At 34.1% G+C, this 18,535-nt stretch overlaps 4 protein-coding genes across 6 annotated transcripts; 1 reads left to right on the top strand and 3 right to left on the bottom strand.

The window, feature by feature from the left end:
- Positions 1-62: 62 nt before the first annotated feature.
- Positions 63-1,334, bottom strand: LOC108041009. Its single transcript, XM_044457842.1, has 4 exons — positions 1,210-1,334; positions 679-875; positions 359-617; positions 63-300 (listed from the first exon to the last, which is right to left on the bottom strand). The coding sequence occupies exons 1-4, from the start codon at positions 1,268-1,270 to the stop codon at positions 119-121; spliced, it is 699 nt and encodes a 232-aa protein (XP_044313777.1). The 5' UTR covers positions 1,271-1,334; the 3' UTR covers positions 63-118.
- Positions 1,335-1,542: 208 nt separating this feature from the next.
- On the bottom strand, positions 1,543-4,945 carry LOC108043494 (protein ABHD18). Of its 2 annotated transcripts, XM_044457793.1 has the most exons (7): positions 4,703-4,945; positions 3,427-3,694; positions 2,904-3,016; positions 2,708-2,846; positions 2,560-2,649; positions 1,784-2,493; positions 1,543-1,720 (listed from the first exon to the last, which is right to left on the bottom strand). In XM_044457793.1, the coding sequence occupies exons 1-7, from the start codon at positions 4,789-4,791 to the stop codon at positions 1,597-1,599; spliced, it is 1,533 nt and encodes a 510-aa protein (XP_044313728.1). In that variant the 5' UTR covers positions 4,792-4,945; the 3' UTR covers positions 1,543-1,596. The 2 variants fall into 2 exon arrangements, with proteins under 2 accessions (XP_044313728.1, XP_016974258.1); XM_017118769.1 differs by lacking the exon at positions 3,427-3,694 and having other exon boundaries at positions 4,703-4,810.
- A 432-nt stretch (positions 4,946-5,377) lies between these two features.
- On the bottom strand, positions 5,378-11,834 carry LOC108041012 (tyrosine-protein phosphatase 69D). Of its 2 annotated transcripts, none has more exons than XM_044457913.1 (12): positions 11,537-11,834; positions 10,444-10,546; positions 8,529-10,369; positions 8,225-8,470; positions 7,925-8,168; positions 6,975-7,866; positions 6,768-6,914; positions 6,601-6,711; positions 6,365-6,544; positions 5,991-6,298; positions 5,800-5,935; positions 5,378-5,738 (listed from the first exon to the last, which is right to left on the bottom strand). In XM_044457913.1, exons 1-12 carry the CDS (start codon positions 11,631-11,633, stop codon positions 5,661-5,663), a joined length of 4,383 nt encoding a protein of 1,460 aa, XP_044313848.1. In that variant the 5' UTR covers positions 11,634-11,834; the 3' UTR covers positions 5,378-5,660. The 2 variants fall into 2 exon arrangements, with proteins under 2 accessions (XP_044313848.1, XP_044313847.1); XM_044457912.1 differs by having other exon boundaries at positions 6,975-7,869.
- A 458-nt stretch (positions 11,835-12,292) lies between these two features.
- LOC108041011 (probable small nuclear ribonucleoprotein Sm D1) lies at positions 12,293-13,433 on the top strand. Its single transcript, XM_017118764.1, has 2 exons — positions 12,293-12,404; positions 12,934-13,433. Exons 1-2 carry the CDS (start codon positions 12,391-12,393, stop codon positions 13,292-13,294), a joined length of 375 nt encoding a protein of 124 aa, XP_016974253.1. The 5' UTR covers positions 12,293-12,390; the 3' UTR covers positions 13,295-13,433.
- The last annotated feature ends 5,102 nt before the right edge of the window (positions 13,434-18,535 follow it).

Genomic DNA, 18,535 nt, shown 5'->3' on the forward strand with positions numbered 1-18,535 from the left:
CGTTAGAAGCTTACAAAAACTATTAAAACTGGGACCCTTTTACAATTAAAAAATTTTAAAAATACCATGGAATCAACTTAACATTTATTTTTTAGTAACAAACGGTATAATAAGTTTGCTAGTCGCTATCATTGTCATTTAAAATTGAGGAAACAATTCCAGCGAACTGCTCAGCTCTATCTAGAAATTGTTCTCGAGTTAGGCTTGTATCATTACGTAAGCTTTGCGCAGTGATGAGTAAATTTTCAAAGTCTTTTAACTGACTATCCAATTCGTCCGAGCTAATTTCTTCTTTGTGTTCTGAAAGTAAAATGGAACCTTTAAATATTGTTTAATTAGTGAACATATTTTAACGTACCAGAACCAAATTTAACATTGGACCAAACAACATTTTTTAAACCTTCCACAACTTCTTCGTAATCCTTTTCCGGTTCATCAGAATCACTTTCGACGTTACTCTTTAACGTTATAATGTCAAAGAAGAAATTTGTACGTTCTTTTATTTCGCCGAAAGAAAGTCCACTTTCTTCTCCTGAATTGGGAGACGTTAAAAGAAAGCCTAACTGGATCTGTTCATTTTTTGCCAACGTTTTGGGAATAGTGTCGATAAAGGAAGTCTGCAAGTAAACACTTTAAATGTATTTCTTAGTATTATACTCTTATATATTAAATACTTGCATCTGTTGAGTCAAAGTAAATGATTAAAGCCTCAGAAGACTTCAGAACTTTCTCAGGAACACTTTCCAATTTGCCAGAAAAGGGAATTAAATTTATTGAAGTGTTATAGTACTTTGTTTTGATAATGCATCTATAGCAATTCAGTGAACATTCCGTAGAAGTTGATTCTTTTGGTTGATCCAATTCTGAGAAAATGTCTGTAACAAAATAATGGTTATTCAACAATGAGGTAATATTAATATTTAAGAAAGTTTCAGTTGAAAATAAGAAGTTTTTCTTTATCTGGTGACCTTTATTGCCCCAAAACTTTGCCTTTAAAGTCCGTCCCCATTTGTTAGGTTTTAAAGCAATTCAATGAGTAAATTTAATTAGCAAGCTTGGGCGAACTTAACTTTAACCGTATTACTCACGAATTTGTAAATTAATTTTTAAAAGCAAATAAACAAAACCTTAACAACGTGAGAATTTTGTAAAACCAACATAACTGAATATTAATGAACGCTCGTGACTTATTAGGTAAACTTCTCATACTTTCGACGATTTCCATGGGAGTGGTTGCCCCATACGATAAAACTAAAACGGCTGGATCCATTTTTTTATAATTCCCTTATTTATTTTAGTCAACGAAAACAAAAGCTAAAGACCAGTGTGACCAAATCTTAACAACAGGAAGTTCCGACTGGGGAGCAAATAAAAAAGCTTAGATTTCTTTAAGACAATTTTTTTTTACCGGGTTGTTAATTTTTATTTTTATTTTACTGATTTCTTTTTAAGTTTTTATTGAGTTGATACTTGATTTCCAGCTTTAATCCCACATAATTCTTAATATTTTTGGTACAAACCCATCAATAAAAATGTTAACCCTTTTTTGTCTATGGCAACATATTCTTTATTATGTTTAAATGTTTTAGCTTATTATTACTGAATATTTTTGTCATATTTTTTTAGCAACTGCTGATAGGTTATATCACATTTCAGGCCCTCGCCAGTGTCATTTTCATAGATCTTCTTTGCCCGGTCGAAAGCCTCTATAATGCAGGATCTGAAAATAAATAAAAAAAATTTACCAATAACTAACAACACAGGTCCAAAAGTATATGCTCACCTAAAAAGTTTTTGGTGGAGTACATAGGCGCTTACATGACCAGCATCCAAATATCGTACCTCTGCTCCCGGCCAAATGTCCTCGAGGCTGGAACATCCCTCCCGCGGGACATAGGCATCAGCCTTCGCACACACCGCAATTATCAGTGAGGTGTCGAAGGGCACCGAGAAATTCTTCAGATGGGTGCACTCATCCATCATGCCACGCATAAATTGCAATGCCTCCCTTTCCCACCAATTCGTCTTGGTTATATCTATTTTATCCGATTTGTTTTGCGCAGAAAGGGGCAGAATGAATTTCATAAGGTTCGTCAACGCTGAGCTTGACTCCTTTGGAGGTTCATCTGTTGCGATCGCAACCTTTTCACTGAGCGTGTTCTTAATATCTATTGTTAGATTCTCAGAGTCCATTTTTGTGTTCTTCAAAGACTTGGATAAAAATATGGAACTATCTTCTTGAGAGCAGCTCCCCTGCGTTTCATATTTGTCACCACACGTATTGCTGTTTCCGTGTTGTTGAATCTTTCTCGTATCACTTATGTCTTCTTTTAGTTCGTGCAGGGATTGGTTGAAGTTTTGAATAAAACTTTGTCCTGCCGAAAAAGCATCATCTATCACAGTGACCATTTTGGCTAGGCGTTCTCTATACTGTCCATCAGAGAAATACTGCGTTTCCAACATATCCCAATTGATGGATTGACTCATAACACCCTGAAAAAAACATAAAATAAAACAAAATTTGATTGACTTGGTTTTTTATATTATAACCATACTTACGGTGGTGAAAACAGCCGAAGCGGTGGACCAGGATAGGCATGGCACAAGAACCAAGGGCTTTGGCCAATTCGTAGCAGCTAATGATGCCATCTGAAAACAATAAAGGGTTAAAAAAATGTCTCTAAACGTTTCCAGAAATATTAATTACATGTCCACCCATGGATAATCCAGTAACGCCAAGAGGACCGAATCCATTTCGTTCACACCAGTGGAAAAGAACAAGGCATTCAAGAATGAGACACCCACCCATCACGAAGATATCAGACACATTATGTAGATTAGATCGCCTAATTAAAATTAAAAAATATTATTATATAAATAATGTAATAAAGCAAACGACTTACGTTTGGTCATTTGGTTTTCTTAACCCATAAAATGGATTTTCAAGTATTATGGATCCTATATTGGCGTCTTTCAGAAGGGGTTTCGCTATAAAATTTCTTCGACGCCAAAAGAACTGCAAAAGTATAAACGATTAGTAAGTAAAAGTAAAATTTATATGTTGAAAATCTAACATTCTTGAAATGATTGTTGAAAATGGTCCCAACAAAATTATTTTGATTTACTGAGGAATTGAACAGGGATAAATCAAATATAATAAGACCATGAACCGAAATAATGGGCAAACAGTTAAAGTATGGTTAAAAAGTAGGGTTAAATGAAAACCACATAAATATAACTAAGGCTTCAAATAAAATTCCCTTAGAAATATTAAATCTAATGTGAGAAAACTGAAAAGGTGGATTTTTTGTCAAACCCACTTTTGCCAAAATGTTGGGTAGGCCGATCGCCTGGCGTCCGGCCTCTATCGAAAGTAAACAGACATTATTTTGAGATTTGAACCACGGATGTATCAGTTGTACTCACATGATCACCAGTTCCAGCCAAATGAATGCATACCGGCTTGTGCTTTTCATTTTTCCACTTGTTCGGGATCAACAATTGAAAATGTGCCTGCTGTGATTCTTTTGGAACAACTCCGGGTAAGTGTAACTCAAGGGGGGTTTTAAATTTTCCTTCTATCAGTGTGCTTTCTGCAGAAATTTCTTTTTTCGTAATCTCCACCGGATAATCACGAGGTACAAGCTTGAAACACGATTCCCTATTGGAAATTATTTTGCGGAACTGAAATACTCTAAAAAAAATATCATAAAGCAAAGGCAATTATCGAAAGTATATTTTATACTTATTTTAGTTGATGGACTCTAATGGTGAAAATAATGAAATAATGCTGCACACACAATCCAAAAAAATGAACTGGAACTAATATATTAATAGGCAATTCTAGGAAAAAAATTGATTGAACTTCAGGAATCTTTTCCAATTATTTATTGCATTTTTAATTATAGCGTTTAATTAGGGATAGGATGTAAATTACTATAAAATCCTTCATGAAGTTTTTCATTTGGTTTTTTTTTCCCACTAACCTGTGTGTGAGAATAAAAAATTGCTGTCATATCCAGTGTCCACTGGCAAAAGGGAACTGGAAAGTAAATTAACAATTTCATCGTAAAACTACAAAAGAAACAATACACTACCCATTCATATAATATTAAAACGACTTTAAGAAATAAACCATTTATTATTTGATGATTACCAAATAAAAAAGATATCTTTCTGAATGAAATAACAATAAATGTTAACCTGAAGTTCAATTAATTACCGAATTATATTCCAGATAGAAATTAGTTATGGTAAACGCTCATGCTATTAATTTTTATTGACCTATATTTAAGATTATGAAGATGGTGATTGCCCTGCTCTAGTTATGATAAGTTATGGTAAATGCTCATGCTATTAATTGTTATTGACCTATAATTATATTTATCCTACTTATAATTTAAAAAGGTAAATCTTGATGTGTTAAGTTAGTAAGTGGAACAGTATTAAGTGATCGCTTTGTGGGATGATCGCTTTAACTGGATGAAATCGTAGGAGACTGGTTGCAGAAAATCTTCAAAATTTGTTTTAACTTAAACTACAACTAATGCCAAATCTTTTGAACTTGTAGATTCTTTTTAAATAATTAAATGCACTCAATTAAATAACCTAAACCACATCAACATTTTAATAGTATTACGTAAATTAACTGTATGGAGGAGCACCAAGTTTTCATGATTCTTTAATGATAATAAAAACTTACCTGCGCAAGTTTTCAGGCTTTCCCCAGCCCTTTTCAAAGAACCTCGTTATCAGCATTCGCCGATACAGGCTATCTAGTTTACTGGGCATATTTCGGAAATTCTTGTTTTGCCTAAATAAAAATAAACAATTCGTCCGATAGCGATGGTAAAGCCATATATAGCACTATCGATAATTTCTGAGAGTATAAACATCCATGGTGATAGCACTTTTAAATTTAGACAATTCTTTTTGATTATTTTTTTTTTGCAATGATTACCAATCTGATTAAAAAAAAAAAATAATTAAAATTGGTTTTGATTTGAATGTCACGATAGTGTCACCATTTTTAATTGATTTGGGACGATGGAATGTGAACGGTGGGGTATTCAAATCTCTTCTTGTAATTAGTTAATTAAAAAAAATGTATTTTAAGTTGACTTACCCGACCAATTAGTTCAAAACTATATTGTACAACGTTTCTTCTCCAATTACATAAAATTAGGAGAGAACAACTATTAATAAAGGCTTGGGAAGGATGTAAAGGAAGGATCTTATTTTGGGTCATATAAAAAGAAAAATTACTCTTGGGATTGTTTACTATCCGTTACTTTAAAAATAAAAATTATGCTTTTAAAAGTACGATCCAGCCCGCCCATAAAATCCGACTACTATTAAGAGTTCAATTCGCTCAATATCATAAAAAAGTACAATTCTTATTCTCAGTTTTTATTACATTGTATCTTATAAAATATGTTACTTAATTTCCTTTGGTAGTTTTATCAATACGATACGTATACACTACATTTATATTTGTATGTATATTATGTTTCAGGCAAACCTAATTCGTTAAAAAAATTACATTTGCCCTTGTAAATACTTTATTAAAAGATTTTATAAATATACAAATAATTTATCATAGCACATTATGCATTGATGTTCGAACACGTGCATTATGTACCCGTATATACATAACTAACTTAATCCAATGTTGACTCGGCTATGTGATGTAAGTCTGAATAATTAATTATTGCGCGATGTAGGAACTCGTATTGTGCCTAAAAGGGTAAATAAATGATTAAGGGTTTAAGAAAATATATTAACTAATTAATAACTTACGTATGAGTTGATAAGTCCCGTTCGCTGAGATCGTAATTTCCTTGTTGTGGCACAGATATCGACGCATTTTTCCAATCTAAGATGCTGGACTAAAATGCACATTGCGACGAAAATAGAACTTCGATCAGTTCCCAGGCTAAAAAATAATTTGTATTAATAATTAATATATAAAACAATTTCCATTTAAATACCTGCAGTGAACTGTGAGTGGAGATCGACAACCAGAATTTTTGTTGTTTTTATAATGGTTGTATGCTTGATCTACAAGTTCTATAATGCCCCGACAGACTTCAGGAACTTCTCCGTCCACGGTTGGCCAACCATTGTACTGAAACTGTGTGACTTTCAGCGTATCATCAATTTTGCAATTCGTTACGTAAAATTCGCGGCGAGTATAATATGGACAACTTTCGCTGTGCACATATTTTACAAGTATGTGGTCATATTGAACTTCATCATCCGCCCAATATCTCGGGCATTTTCTGGCACCATCTCCGATCTGCAAAATTAATGAAATATTTAGTTGCGACCAGAATACCAGTGGCGAAATTCAAGCAATACTTACTTCAGATATCATTACCAGAGTGGTAACACTCTGTTCTGAGATCATCCTCCAGAAATCACCAATGGTGTTCTCCAGTGGATCTTGGGCAATAATAAAGGTTTCACTATTATCATAGCCCTCTATGAATGATGCGTTAATATAGGTCGAGTTATCCCGCATTGGGAGTGGAGTCAGTATTACCTAGAATTCAATTCACATTAACAATAATTTACTTAAAGTAAATCACAATTACTCACTCTATTACGATCGTAGGGAATAATCTCTTGACTTCGGTTTTTCATATTGTTTTCCTCGTTTTCACCAACACAACACGATTTACTTATCTCATCCGCTGTGACCAGCAATTTCTGAATTAAATAATTATAAAGATAACGTCGGTAAGAGGAAATATCATTGTACAAACCTCGAATTCCATTTCCAATTTGCATTTACCCTCATTGGGCTTGCGTTTAAGGGATTCAATAGCAGACGTCATTGTATCAATGCAAATATCAGTGTTTCCAAATATTCCAGTATCTAATAAAGCCCGATAAAGGAAGATGTATTGTTTCTATAAAAGAAAATATTTGGTTAGCTTGGGCTCAGAGATAGGTGCTCAATCTTCACTCACCAATGATTGAACTAAAAAATTTCGTTGGTGCCTTAAATCACAAACTGTATTGTAAATTGACACCGAGTCTTCTTCCTCCAGTTGTTGGATCAGGGAATCTAAAGCCACAAGGGTTCCGGTTCTGCCAACACCAGCACTACAGTGCACTAAAATTGGACCCCTTTGCAGGGAGTAGACGGTATTGATTTGACGTATGAATTTGATGATGCCATGGGGATGCTCCGGTGCCGTAAAGTCCTTCCACGTTAAATAGTGGTATTGTGTGATTTGTCTACGGTCCTCCTCCTCGCCCACATTGGCTTTGTTCTTAGAAACGTTCAGTGTTCGTTCAATATAATCTCCAGTCTTTCGTTCTTGTGCAAATTTCACTAAAATATCTCCAAACTGCTTTGTATCAAATACTTTTTCTGGCCAATATTTAGCGCACTTGGCCTTGTTATATTCCTCCAAATTAGTAAGCATCACAATTATTTCCAAATGTTGTTCCCAAATCATTCGCCAAAAATCGTCGATGGTACTTTCCATTGGACCCTGCGCACAAATAAACTTTTTCCTTTCTTTGTATCCAATCACGAAGTTAGCATTAATATAATCCGCAGTCTGTAGTCCATTTAGAGCAGCTAACTTTACGCGCGTTTGATCGTAAGCTTTAATATCGGGGTACCTATTTTTGCAGGCGTTTTCTTTTAAGTCACTATTTTTAGTTGTTCGATCGCTAAAACGATTGGGCAGCATCTCATATTCCCGAAGAAATCCATAATCGGTATCCTTATGGCGGTTTTTATAGGCGTTTTCTAAATCTAATCTGTGAATGGGACCCGCATCAAATCCTTTGTGATTTCCAGACGTAATAAAGTGACTGTGGTTGTGACTTCGGCGACCGAACAAAGCCCTGCTTAATAAAAAGTTTAATATTAATCGAAACATTGAAAAACAGATTAAATAGTTACCTTAAAGAATCTCTTAAGGTTAAAGTATCTTCTCCTTGCAATTCGTTTTTCGTTTTTTTGTGGTGGAAAACCCACAGCACAATAAGAACGAGTATAACACCAAAAAGTACTGCTCCCGCTTTAACCCCAATATTAAGGTAGTAGTCCATATTATTTAAGGATTGAATAGGTTCCGCTTCTGTAGCCGGAGTAATTACATCAAAATATTTGCTATATGCCATTAACACATTATTTCTATCCCGTACTGTGAGAAATTAAAATATAAGTTCATTTACTTTGGGAAGTTCAATAACAATTTACCTATAACCTCTAGGAATCCAGTGTAATTTGAGTTGATATCTATCTCACCATCGTAAACATCTCGACTAGAATCATGGAGTGGCACATTTGGGTTGACGGAGCTTAGAATTGGATTCTCATCGCTTGTCACCGCACTTCTTTTATCTCTCAACTTACTTTCTAAGATTTTACGAGCGTGCTCTGTTAAATTTGCTCTTTTTATCAAACTATCTTTTTCAGAGAAATGCGGTACTTCAGATTCTGAATCTGCAAAAACGAAACAAGATTAGGAAATAGATTTTTGAATCAATTTAAGGTGTATTACTTGATAATGAACTTAATGGAGGTCTCTGGTCGACTTCAAGCTTTCTCAAAAATGGGGTACCCTCCAAGCACTTGCGGCAAATCTCGTCATTGTCTTTGATTATATCATTGTTTTCACTGAATCTCTGTTCATCGCCCAAAAATATTTCGGGCTTAAAGTACTTGCTACTAATCATTTCTGCAATATATGCAATACTTCTAGTGACATTGTCGCTGTGAACTTCCTGATATGTGGCGATATTCAGCTTATCCGGATCCGGCAATTCCTTGTCATTGTTTTTTATAACTAGGTATAATCTATAGCAGCATATGGGACCGTTTCGTTCGCTGATCTTGGGTAGGTATAATTTTAGGATGTTCTTGGAGCCAAGGTTAACTTTTGTCCACATAGAGCGGCCAATAGTATCTGGTGTGGAGACAGGCATTACACAACTGCCAGCGGCCGGTTCGCCATTCTTTTTGGGACGTGTTATAGCGGAAACAGTCACGGTATAGTTTGTATTTGGACTAACATTTTCGTACAGACTTTTATGATGGGGCTCGTCGATTCTTCTAATCTTGGGTCCCCACATCTCTCTGTCTACTGTGCTCATGGGATTGCCCAGCAAATGAATTAAATACGACATAACTTTGCCATTTGGAGATTTGGGAACATCCCAATTAATTGAGATTGAGTTGCCCCTCGTAACGTTGTCATGATGACACTTGATGGTCAAGTTGGTGGGTTTCGTTGCTACGCCGTCCATAGTGGTGCCATTCACATTCTTCGACCATGGTCCGCAGGTCTTCGTTAAATCACTGCATGCCCTTACCCTAAATTCGTAGTCTGTAGCGGTTTTTAGTTTATCAAACATGTATGGCAAGTTCCTTGAATTCTGCTGGTAAATAGCCTCTTCAATCACTTTGGGTACCTCGCCTGATTCCGAGACAATCAGTTCGTAGTATTGGATGTAATCAATTAGGTCCGGCGGCGGGGGATTCCAACCGATAGTTATAGTGGATGCAGTGCTGCCTGTGGTCTCGACTTCCGGTATAAATATGGGATCAAAACTGAGCGTGGTGATTCCCTGGGCAAACTGGGTTGGCTGGCCATCGCCAATCGAGTTCTTTCCCATAATTCTTAAAAAATATGTCGTGTTCACTTTAAAATGATCCAAAATATATGATGTATGGCTGCCGTTAATAATGTCCTTATAGTAAGTAAAAGTCGGTGTTCCTGCCTCCTGTAGGGTGATGAAGAATTTCTGAACCGGATCGTTGCCATCGTTGACGGTCCAGTTTAGGTAAATTTTGGTAGCACCTACAGCCTTGGCAAAATCAATGCTAACTTGTGGCACTTCCATTACGAAAAGGTTCACCTCCTTCGATGTAATCTCAAGCGCGTTGTCGTCGAAGACGGTGCATTTGTAGGTTCCATTCTCTTTCTTATACACCTCTGTAAATTCCAAGGTAAAGTTTAAGTGCGTGTCATTCAGCTTTGCGATGGATGAAAAGGTGTCCAAGAACTCAAAGTGGCTGCCGTCTTTAAGCCACTTGAGATTCTTATTCGTCGTCTCATTTTGCGGAAACATCTCAATCAAACAATGCAACACAACATTTTGTCCGATTTTTCGCTTTATCTTGTCGGGGGTACTTTGCAAGACCTTGGATGGAAGGTATGGTTTAACATGGAATTCAGTCGAATGGTTTTGGCCAGTTTGGGATACACAGGTGTAGTTTCCCGAGTCCTTTAAATTAACGTTAATAAGCGTCAGGACATTTTTATACTTGATGAAATCTTGACTTTCGATGGTTTCACTAACATCGTCGTTGGATTTCAAAATATCAGTTCTGATTTTAAATCTGAAAAACAAATATGGTTTAATCATAAATAGTTGCAAAATAAGGTTAATTTTGTTTGAGTTCAATTAATTTACCTTGTATTGTTTTTATCAATAGTTCGATTTCCGATTTTCCATACTACTGCCTCATTTTCAGATGTGCATTCTAAGGAAACGTTTTTTCTTACTTCTGCCCATTCTGCAAAAAAAAGAAATTTTGTAATTTTAGTAACAGACTAATAATAAAGAAATATGTTAGAGAAAACAAACCATTATAGAACTTATTGAATAAATAATTTGATTTTCCAAGAATACTCTTAAATTTCACTGTTTTTTTTTATTGTATTTAATAGTGTAAAAGGTATTCATTTTCTATTAATTTCAATATTGTATAAACACAATTTTGGATTAAAGACGTTTAACATATCAAATAAGCTTTATATGTAGTTTTATAAATGTAAGCCGGTTTATTTCACAAGTTGAGAAAATTAAAACTTTAAAGAAGTTTCCTTTTGTTTGTAGGCGACCTTTGATTTAAACATACAATAAAGAAGTTTACTTGATAAAAAAAAACTAGTGTTCTTGTAAACTATTTAAATTACATTTTTAGAAATAACTCCAACATTACACCGGAATTTAAAAGGGTGCTTTTTGGTGGGCGATGGTGGAGGGAAAAAGCCAGACAAAAAAATAAAACTCCACCCATAACGTTCCCGACAGTAATAGTAATGTAATGTAATTCCGGAATCAACACGTATTTCACGGCACAAATATTACAAATATATATCAGATAAACGGAAATGCAAGTACATCGTCGAGATGTATGTGCGCATAGACACAGCTACGTCCGTATGTATGTGCATCGGGAAGTGTGTACATATGCTCGACTACTTTGTTTAGCCCCCAATTGAAATCTCACCCCATCGCCGTAATCTTTGGGCGTTACCGACATAGTTATAGAGCTACTGCATCTGAAAACCTATCAACCGATAAGTTATACGACCGTCAATTGATAAAAACCAGTCCCAAACATATCTAAAAAACATTCATTCACATTTGCAAAAACAAAAAATAACACTGCAATTTGTTGACACCCACAAAACAGTCTTGATGTGCGTATGTATGTAGCATTTATGCTATTCGCCTTAAGTTGGTCCTAAAATCTAGTTTTATGTTCAGGACTTATTACCTTGTTTCACAGATCCCTGCACACATATCACACAAAGCAGGATATATGAAAGGATTATATTTAAAAGCATCGACATGCGTCGGTAGAGTAACGCCATGGCTTGCTAATTTCTCACTCTGAGCCGGATAAATACATATGTAAAAAATTATATTCGATGTCTGAGTTCCGTAAAAAAGTTCTATTATATTATTTTAATAACGTGACGATCAAAAAGCACCGAAAAAACTGTTTTTAAAAACCACTTAATAAACGGCTACCGCGAATAATTAATCGTTATTTTCTTAATACTGGATTGTTTTTTTTTGCGATATGCGGCGTTATCGATAAGCCAGTAGAATATGTACCCTTGCTCTTGTATTTGACCAATTTGGTACAATAGAATAGGAACGGAATTTTATTTTATTTCATAACTATAATAAAATTGCCGATTGTTTAAATTAAAGCTTTTTTTATTGTAACGTCCTGAAATATTTTTTTAATACTTGCTGTTCAATGTAAAATTATTATTTCAAATTCATATATAATAAACATAAAATATTACGGACCGATTCTACGGCTGTTAAATGCTTATCTAACGAATAGAAATAGCACTACTTTCAGTAATATTTTTTTTTACAAATTACAGTTGTTTTAAATATTTTTTAGATAGAGAGAATTTTTCTAATTCTGAATTAATTTTAAGGTTATCTGTTTCAATTCCTTTTGTATTCGATATATCTTTCTGAAACAAATTGCGTTGCTATCTTAACACACGATACAACACTTAACCACAACCACCAAAATCCAAGTAAACTAGCCGGCATTGTTTGTGCGCTTTTTGTTTTGCAGAAAATCATTTAGAATCAAATAAAAACATGAAATTAGTAAGGTAGGCTATATTTCATTTACCTATTGCATTGATGATTCTCTTGGAAAACCTCTGTTTATGAGTTTCATTCAGTTTTGGTATGTGCAAAATGTACACATGTACGCATGTAGAAGCGAAGCCGCCAGTTGTTGTATTTGTACACAATATTTGCTGAAAGAATGAATTTAATATGAACAAATTTGTAATCTGTGACCAAACTGATCATTAATATGTTTAATTTTCTTTGAAATTAATGATCGATCCGCGAGGAGCAGACATTAGGAATTATTCAATAATCTTTAATTACTCATAAATAAAGATTATTTTGACTAGAGCTTAACTCTATAAAAATTTAGTGGATGTAACTTCATCTAGCGAAAATTGGCTTGAACCGCTGCCCAATCAGATACTTTTCTAAGTTTATTTATTAAGTCATTTTAAATATTGAATAGTTTTAATTAAAGTTTCTCATACACAGAGGTTAAGCTAACTTGTTATTCAAGTCGTCTGAAATAGAATCGTTTAATATCTTGTCTTATTAACATTTTAGATTCCTGATGAAGTTAAGTCATGAGACTGTAACTATCGAACTGAAGAACGGCACCCAGATCCATGGCACTATTACTGGTGTGGATGTGGCCATGAACACTCACCTAAAAAGCGTTCGGATGACTATCAAGAACCGGGACCCCGTCCACCTGGAGACCCTCAGCATTCGCGGCAACAACATCAGATACTTCATACTGCCGGACAGCCTGCCGCTGGAGACGCTCCTTATAGACGACACCCCCAAGTCGAAGACAAAAAAGAAGGACAGCGGCCGTGTGGGAAATCGCGGCAGAGGCAGAGGCGCCCGCGGACGAGGTGGCCCAAGGGGTCGCGGAAGGGGCCGAGCTTCGGGCCGACGTTAATTTTTGTATCAGCTACACTTAATAAACAATATTCGATAAATATAGAATATAAATATTCTTTGGATAAATCTATGTACGAACAATTGAAAATGTTGTTCACCTTCAAGTAAAGAAACTCTTTTCGAATACCTTGTTAAAATTCAATTTTTTAAGTACATATTGTGAAAGTTTGTGTACACTAACGATAAATAGGGTATACCAAAACTTAAACTGTCGATGAAAAATATTTTAAATCTTAAAATTAACTATGAATGTAAAATCCAAGGGGATTCGGAAAATCATTTGGAAGTTTTGGTGATATTACCAAAGAAAAAGTTATATTTTACAGTTCGTTGCGAGCTAAACCAATTAATCTAATAACCTTAAATCGGATGACGATTGTCATCCTCTGAAAAAGGATTCGCCCAAATACTTTACTGCTTTAACTCCTTTTTTTAATCAACCCGATTTAACTAAAACTTATCAGGTATAAAAAGGGATAATTGAGTATGCTCTAAACACATTGTTTTGGATGTTAAATAAAATAATGAATTTAATAAAAATCTCATTGGCCAAATAATATCAAATTGCTAAACATTTTGCTTTTTAACTTGAGCATATTATTTATTATTTTATTTTCTTAAATTATAAATTTTAATGAAAGTATGACGTTTTGAATTTTCAGGGGTGGGTGGAACCGGTTCTGATTTTTTATCGAAAATCGAAAGTGCGGAATCTAATCCGATTTTCTATCGGAACAAAGGTGTGTGTATCTGCTAAATTTTTAGCGCTTCCTATTATCGGTTTTTAAACTTTAACACTACTACATAAAACAATTTCTATATAACCATTTAATTATTTTCTCCGCTCTGTCAAAATGACCAATTATAATTGTTAATAATATTAATAATAATTTGAGCATGCCTTTCTTACCGGCAATTGTCTTTTTACTTTATTTGTTTCTTTTACAGTATACAATGAAAAATTTTAAATATTTTTTGACTTACGCAAAATATTCAAGTTTGTTGAAGTGAAGTTGATTCAGAAAAGTCAGTCTATTTTTATTATATTTCCGGTAGTACTCACCCAGAAACCGGATGGGAGAAAATAGATAATTAAAAGCTTAAACTTGAGAATTTTATTAATATTTTGAGGTATTTTTTTTATTTTAATAATGAATCGAAAATTCATTAATAACTATTTTCTGTACTTTTTCGATTTATTTTAAGTTTATATAATTGACGTTGATTATCAATAATCTTGAACAATTTATTACAACTTTTTAATCACAATTTATGGGGGGATAATACCAATACTTTTACATCTTTTATTGGGTAAGTAAATAAATATTGCATGATTACTTGTATTACAAGCAGTAAATTATTACCCATTTATTGCTACATTTCTTAAGGCAGCTTAAGAGTAGATAGATAATCTTAAATTTGCTTGATGTATGCAGTTATGAAATCAAGTAAATCCAATTAAATTCATTTTATAAAATGCATTCATCCCTTAAAAGGGTTGAAAACAGTTTGTTCTACAGTAACACCCTCCCCAAATAAGGGGTATTTAAATATAGGGAAATTTCATTTACAATTTTTGTCTTGTTTTGTAAAAGGTGAAAGTATATAAACAAGTAATTGATATTGAATACTTTGTAATTTTTAAAAATAACAAAATATAATATTTCATGGTATCCATTTTTTCACAACAACATCTATTCTGTCTTTTGGTCTGGAATACAAAATCGACGAACTTTTTTCAGCTCTACTTGGCTTTGTATAACAAAAGACTTCATTGTAAAAATAATATTTATTAATTTAGTTAATAAATCTCTGGTCATAGAGCGGCTGATTATGAATGCCAAGGGAAATGCCATTTTAGCAGGCTGACACAAAACGAAATGCGTAACCATAAGCCAAATAAAAAATTTTGGAGGCAATCAATCCAGAATAACCAGTCAGATTTATCATTCTTGCCAAAAAAATTATACATTAAAAAACCAATTTCAAAATAATTTTAAGTGATATGTGCTTCGACGTGTGGGCGAAATATTTGTAGACCCGATTTATCTAAATAACTGGTCAGGAAAGTAATTTGAAAGAGTCGCTAAATAAAATTTGGAAAAAGTGCATTGCATGTGCACGAAAAAATGGAGTTATCTTTTGTGACCCAAATTATTAGAATGAATAATGAAGTTACCTATAGTATTAAAGTAAAATACAAATCAGTATCTCAAATTAGTCCGCTGTAAAATATATTAATGGATATTTCAAAAGTCTTGGGAGTTACATTTAACTATGTTATGTAGTATGATAAGCCAACATTGTGGCAGTTAAATAATGATGCTTCGGGATGAAACAAAGCCGAATCGTAATTTAGTGTCTGTATTTCCCCATGTGAAAGTTTGTATCGCCTCCTTGTCTTTTTTACTGCGTAAACCCGAGGTCCTTAGACTAAATGAGCCAGGCCAAACAGGTTCAGCGCGAATTCATTGATGAGCAAAACATGTTTCTTCAGAAGGAACCATCAATATCAATCGAAAATGCATGCCGCGGCCTGATCAAAATAAATTATAAAACAAAAAGGGCCGCGGTTCGTATAGGGTTTGCCATAAAATGAATCGCAAAATTAACAAGATAAGCATCTTCGTAAGATAGGAGAAATAAAATCCACTGGGTACAACCAAATTAAATTTGACATAATGTCAGACAAACAAATGTTTGCACTTAAGGACACAGTGCCTTTGTTAAGTATCTTCCCCATGCAAGTCCAATGTGAAGTGGGATGCGTTATAATATTTGTCTAGACATAAATACAAACATAGAGTTCCGATTTGAGTGTCCAATATGCAAGCTGAAAAAATACATAACTGCGATATAAAATTGTATTTATTTAGAATATTTAAAGATATTCGGACAGTTCTCGAGGTAGTTGTCCTTTCATCTACACTATGTTTAAATTCAAATATTCACGTTTTATTGTTTATTTATGTCATTTAATGGACTTGTGTTTTCGTTTAAGCTGGAAATACTTAGAGATTATTTAACAACTGCCATTATGAAAGAAATATAATTTTCCTTTTAAAATTCTTGGTTATAAATATTTTATCTAACTCCCTTGTTTAGGATTCTAACGATTTTATTTCCTCTCATTTTGATTAAAAAATGTTACTTCTTAATGTGAATCGGTAAATTTGCAAATCACTGGATTCCACCCAATCAATGAAATTGTTTTTGTAAGAATCATAATCTCCCACTTTTCAGCAACGAAAACTGCTTTCTAAAATATAATCAGAGTTCTATATAGTTTTTTAACTACCAGAGTTGCAAATAAAGAACATTTTGTTTAGTTCTGTGTATCCTTAAATACATTAATCTTATTAAAATATATATTTTTCTATTTTCACCAAAGATAACATTCCAATTAAAGCATGATCTGGGATTATTTGGTATACCTAAAATGTTATAAGTTTCTCTAAAGGTCTTTTTCGATTCTATATCCACGAAGTTCCCACTGTGTGATGATTCCCCCCATTTCCAAAATGATTCCCTGTGCTGACGGTGTTATTTTAAGTTGGTGTCATAACTCAATCGCAGGATAATTCGCAGCAGGGTATATCCATAGCGCATAGAATCGGAGCGCACCCACCGATTCGCCATAAGTCTTTGCTGTGGCACACGAACTGAGAAGTGAGTAGAATCGAAACCGGCTTTATTAAGGTAAACAAGGACCAACGCTCGCTGTTTATGTTTGTCTTTGCCTCACTGTCAGTGCAGTGAGTACTGACTTTGACACGTTTTCTGACTTAATTTTAGTTTATTGCTTTTTATGTGAGCGTTGTGGGATTGCTATATACTGTGTGCACTGCGTATCTAGCAGGACGTCAACCGTCGGCCAAACCAAGTGACACGTGTTGCGGATGAGGACCATCCGCCGAAATGCACAGCGTCTAAATGCTGTATAACTTTTGTAGTCCTCGGTTGACTTTTCCGGGTGGCCATTTCTGTGCCGGCCTAGATCTTCATACGTAAAATTGAGTCAGCCTCCGTCCGAATATCGGAGGGGTGTTCCAGAGGGGGTGCAAACTCCCCCGTGAGCTCTACACTTTGTTTACCATTCTCACGCATGTGACTTCCAAATGACGGATTGAAGTAGGCAAATATTTGTGGAAGAGCCCTGGTTGCCGGTGCCCTTATTAGATAACCATGATTACAGCCAGTTCGCGCACGCGTTCGTTCGACTATTGCCCATTGCTCGGCGATAATGTTAATTATTTCTGTAATATATTCATGGATTTGTTTTTAACTCGAACAGAGACATTTCAACGCAGCACGTGGCGCGTTTTAACATTGCGATAAGGTGGAATACAAATAAAAACGATACTAAGTTGATAACTTCACCAAAGGTGCTTTCTTGTTAAACCAACCCTTCGTGGGGGTGATAGCTCAATAAGGTGTCTTTTATTAAATCATGAAGTGGACACATTTGTATTTAATTGTTGAAGTTTGGTTTTCCGTTTCCTTTTAATTATAATCTTATTTTTATTTCATTTTAAGATTATAGCCCTTGGTAAGGCTAGTAGGCTAAGATCAGTTTTTTGTAGGCTTATAATGTTAATTATAAGCTTATTCTAGGCTTAAATATTATACAAATGTATATATTTCATTTTTAAACATTTTGTTTTTTAAAAAAGCCGAGTTTCTGGTTTATATAAACAGAGAATTCTTAAAATAATTCTTGAAATTCACACTAATGCTTAAAATGTAAGTGAATATAAAAGAAAAAATTACCTCAATCAGTTTCCATTATTAAATATTTTTCTCCATTTTTAGCATTCCTTAATAAACAGGGAATTATGTTAATGATTCTTAAAATTCACATTAATGCTTAAAATGTAAGTGAATATGAACAAAAAGTACTTCAATCAGTTTCCATTATAAGATTCTTCTCCATTCTTAGCATTATATTATAAACAGGGAATTATGTTAATGATTCTTAAAATTCATACTAATGTTTAAAATGTAAGTAAATATGACCAAAAAAATTACCTCAATCAGTTTCCATTAATTATATTCTTCTCCATTTTTAGAGTTTCAAAGTAGACTTATATTTTACACATCAAATGTACAAGCATAAAATGCACATGTAAATACGAGGGCAAATACAGTGCGGACGAGGACTCTCTAGAGCTTGTGGCAACAGACAGGTTTCATTAAATTAATTAGCGTTCCTTTCGCAAATACTGCCAGCTGCAGGAAA

This window comes from Drosophila rhopaloa, unplaced genomic scaffold, assembly GCF_018152115.1.
Source record: "Drosophila rhopaloa isolate 14029-0021.01 unplaced genomic scaffold, ASM1815211v1 contig_163, whole genome shotgun sequence".
Lineage (NCBI taxonomy): Eukaryota > Metazoa > Arthropoda > Insecta > Diptera > Drosophilidae > Drosophila > Drosophila rhopaloa.

Excerpts from the sequence above, each read along its gene's own strand:
- LOC108041009 (XM_044457842.1), bottom strand. The coding sequence starts at position 1,270 with ATGGATCCAGCCGTTTTAGTTTTATCGTATGGGGCAACCACTCCCATG. Across the intron at positions 876-1,209 it reads TCCCATGGAAATCGTCGAAA|ACATTTTCTCAGAATTGGAT; the intron begins GTATGAGAAGTT and ends ATTTTGTTACAG. Across the intron at positions 618-678 it reads TTTACTTTGACTCAACAGAT|ACTTCCTTTATCGACACTAT; the intron begins GCAAGTATTTAA and ends GTTTACTTGCAG.
- LOC108043494 (XM_044457793.1), bottom strand. The coding sequence starts at position 4,791 with ATGCCCAGTAAACTAGATAGCCTGTATCGGCGAATGCTGATAACGAGG. Across the intron at positions 2,650-2,707 it reads GATTATCCATGGGTGGACAT|ATGGCATCATTAGCTGCTAC; the intron begins GTAATTAATATT and ends TATTGTTTTCAG. Across the intron at positions 2,494-2,559 it reads CTTCGGCTGTTTTCACCACC|GGTGTTATGAGTCAATCCAT; the intron begins GTAAGTATGGTT and ends TGTTTTTTTCAG.
- LOC108041012 (XM_044457912.1), bottom strand. The coding sequence starts at position 11,633 with ATGGCGTTACTCTACCGACGCATGTCGATGCTTTTAAATATAATCCTT. Across the intron at positions 8,169-8,224 it reads TGGATTCCTAGAGGTTATAG|TACGGGATAGAAATAATGTG; the intron begins GTAAATTGTTAT and ends AATTTCTCACAG. Across the intron at positions 6,712-6,767 it reads AATTGGAAATGGAATTCGAG|AAATTGCTGGTCACAGCGGA; the intron begins GTTTGTACAATG and ends TATTTAATTCAG.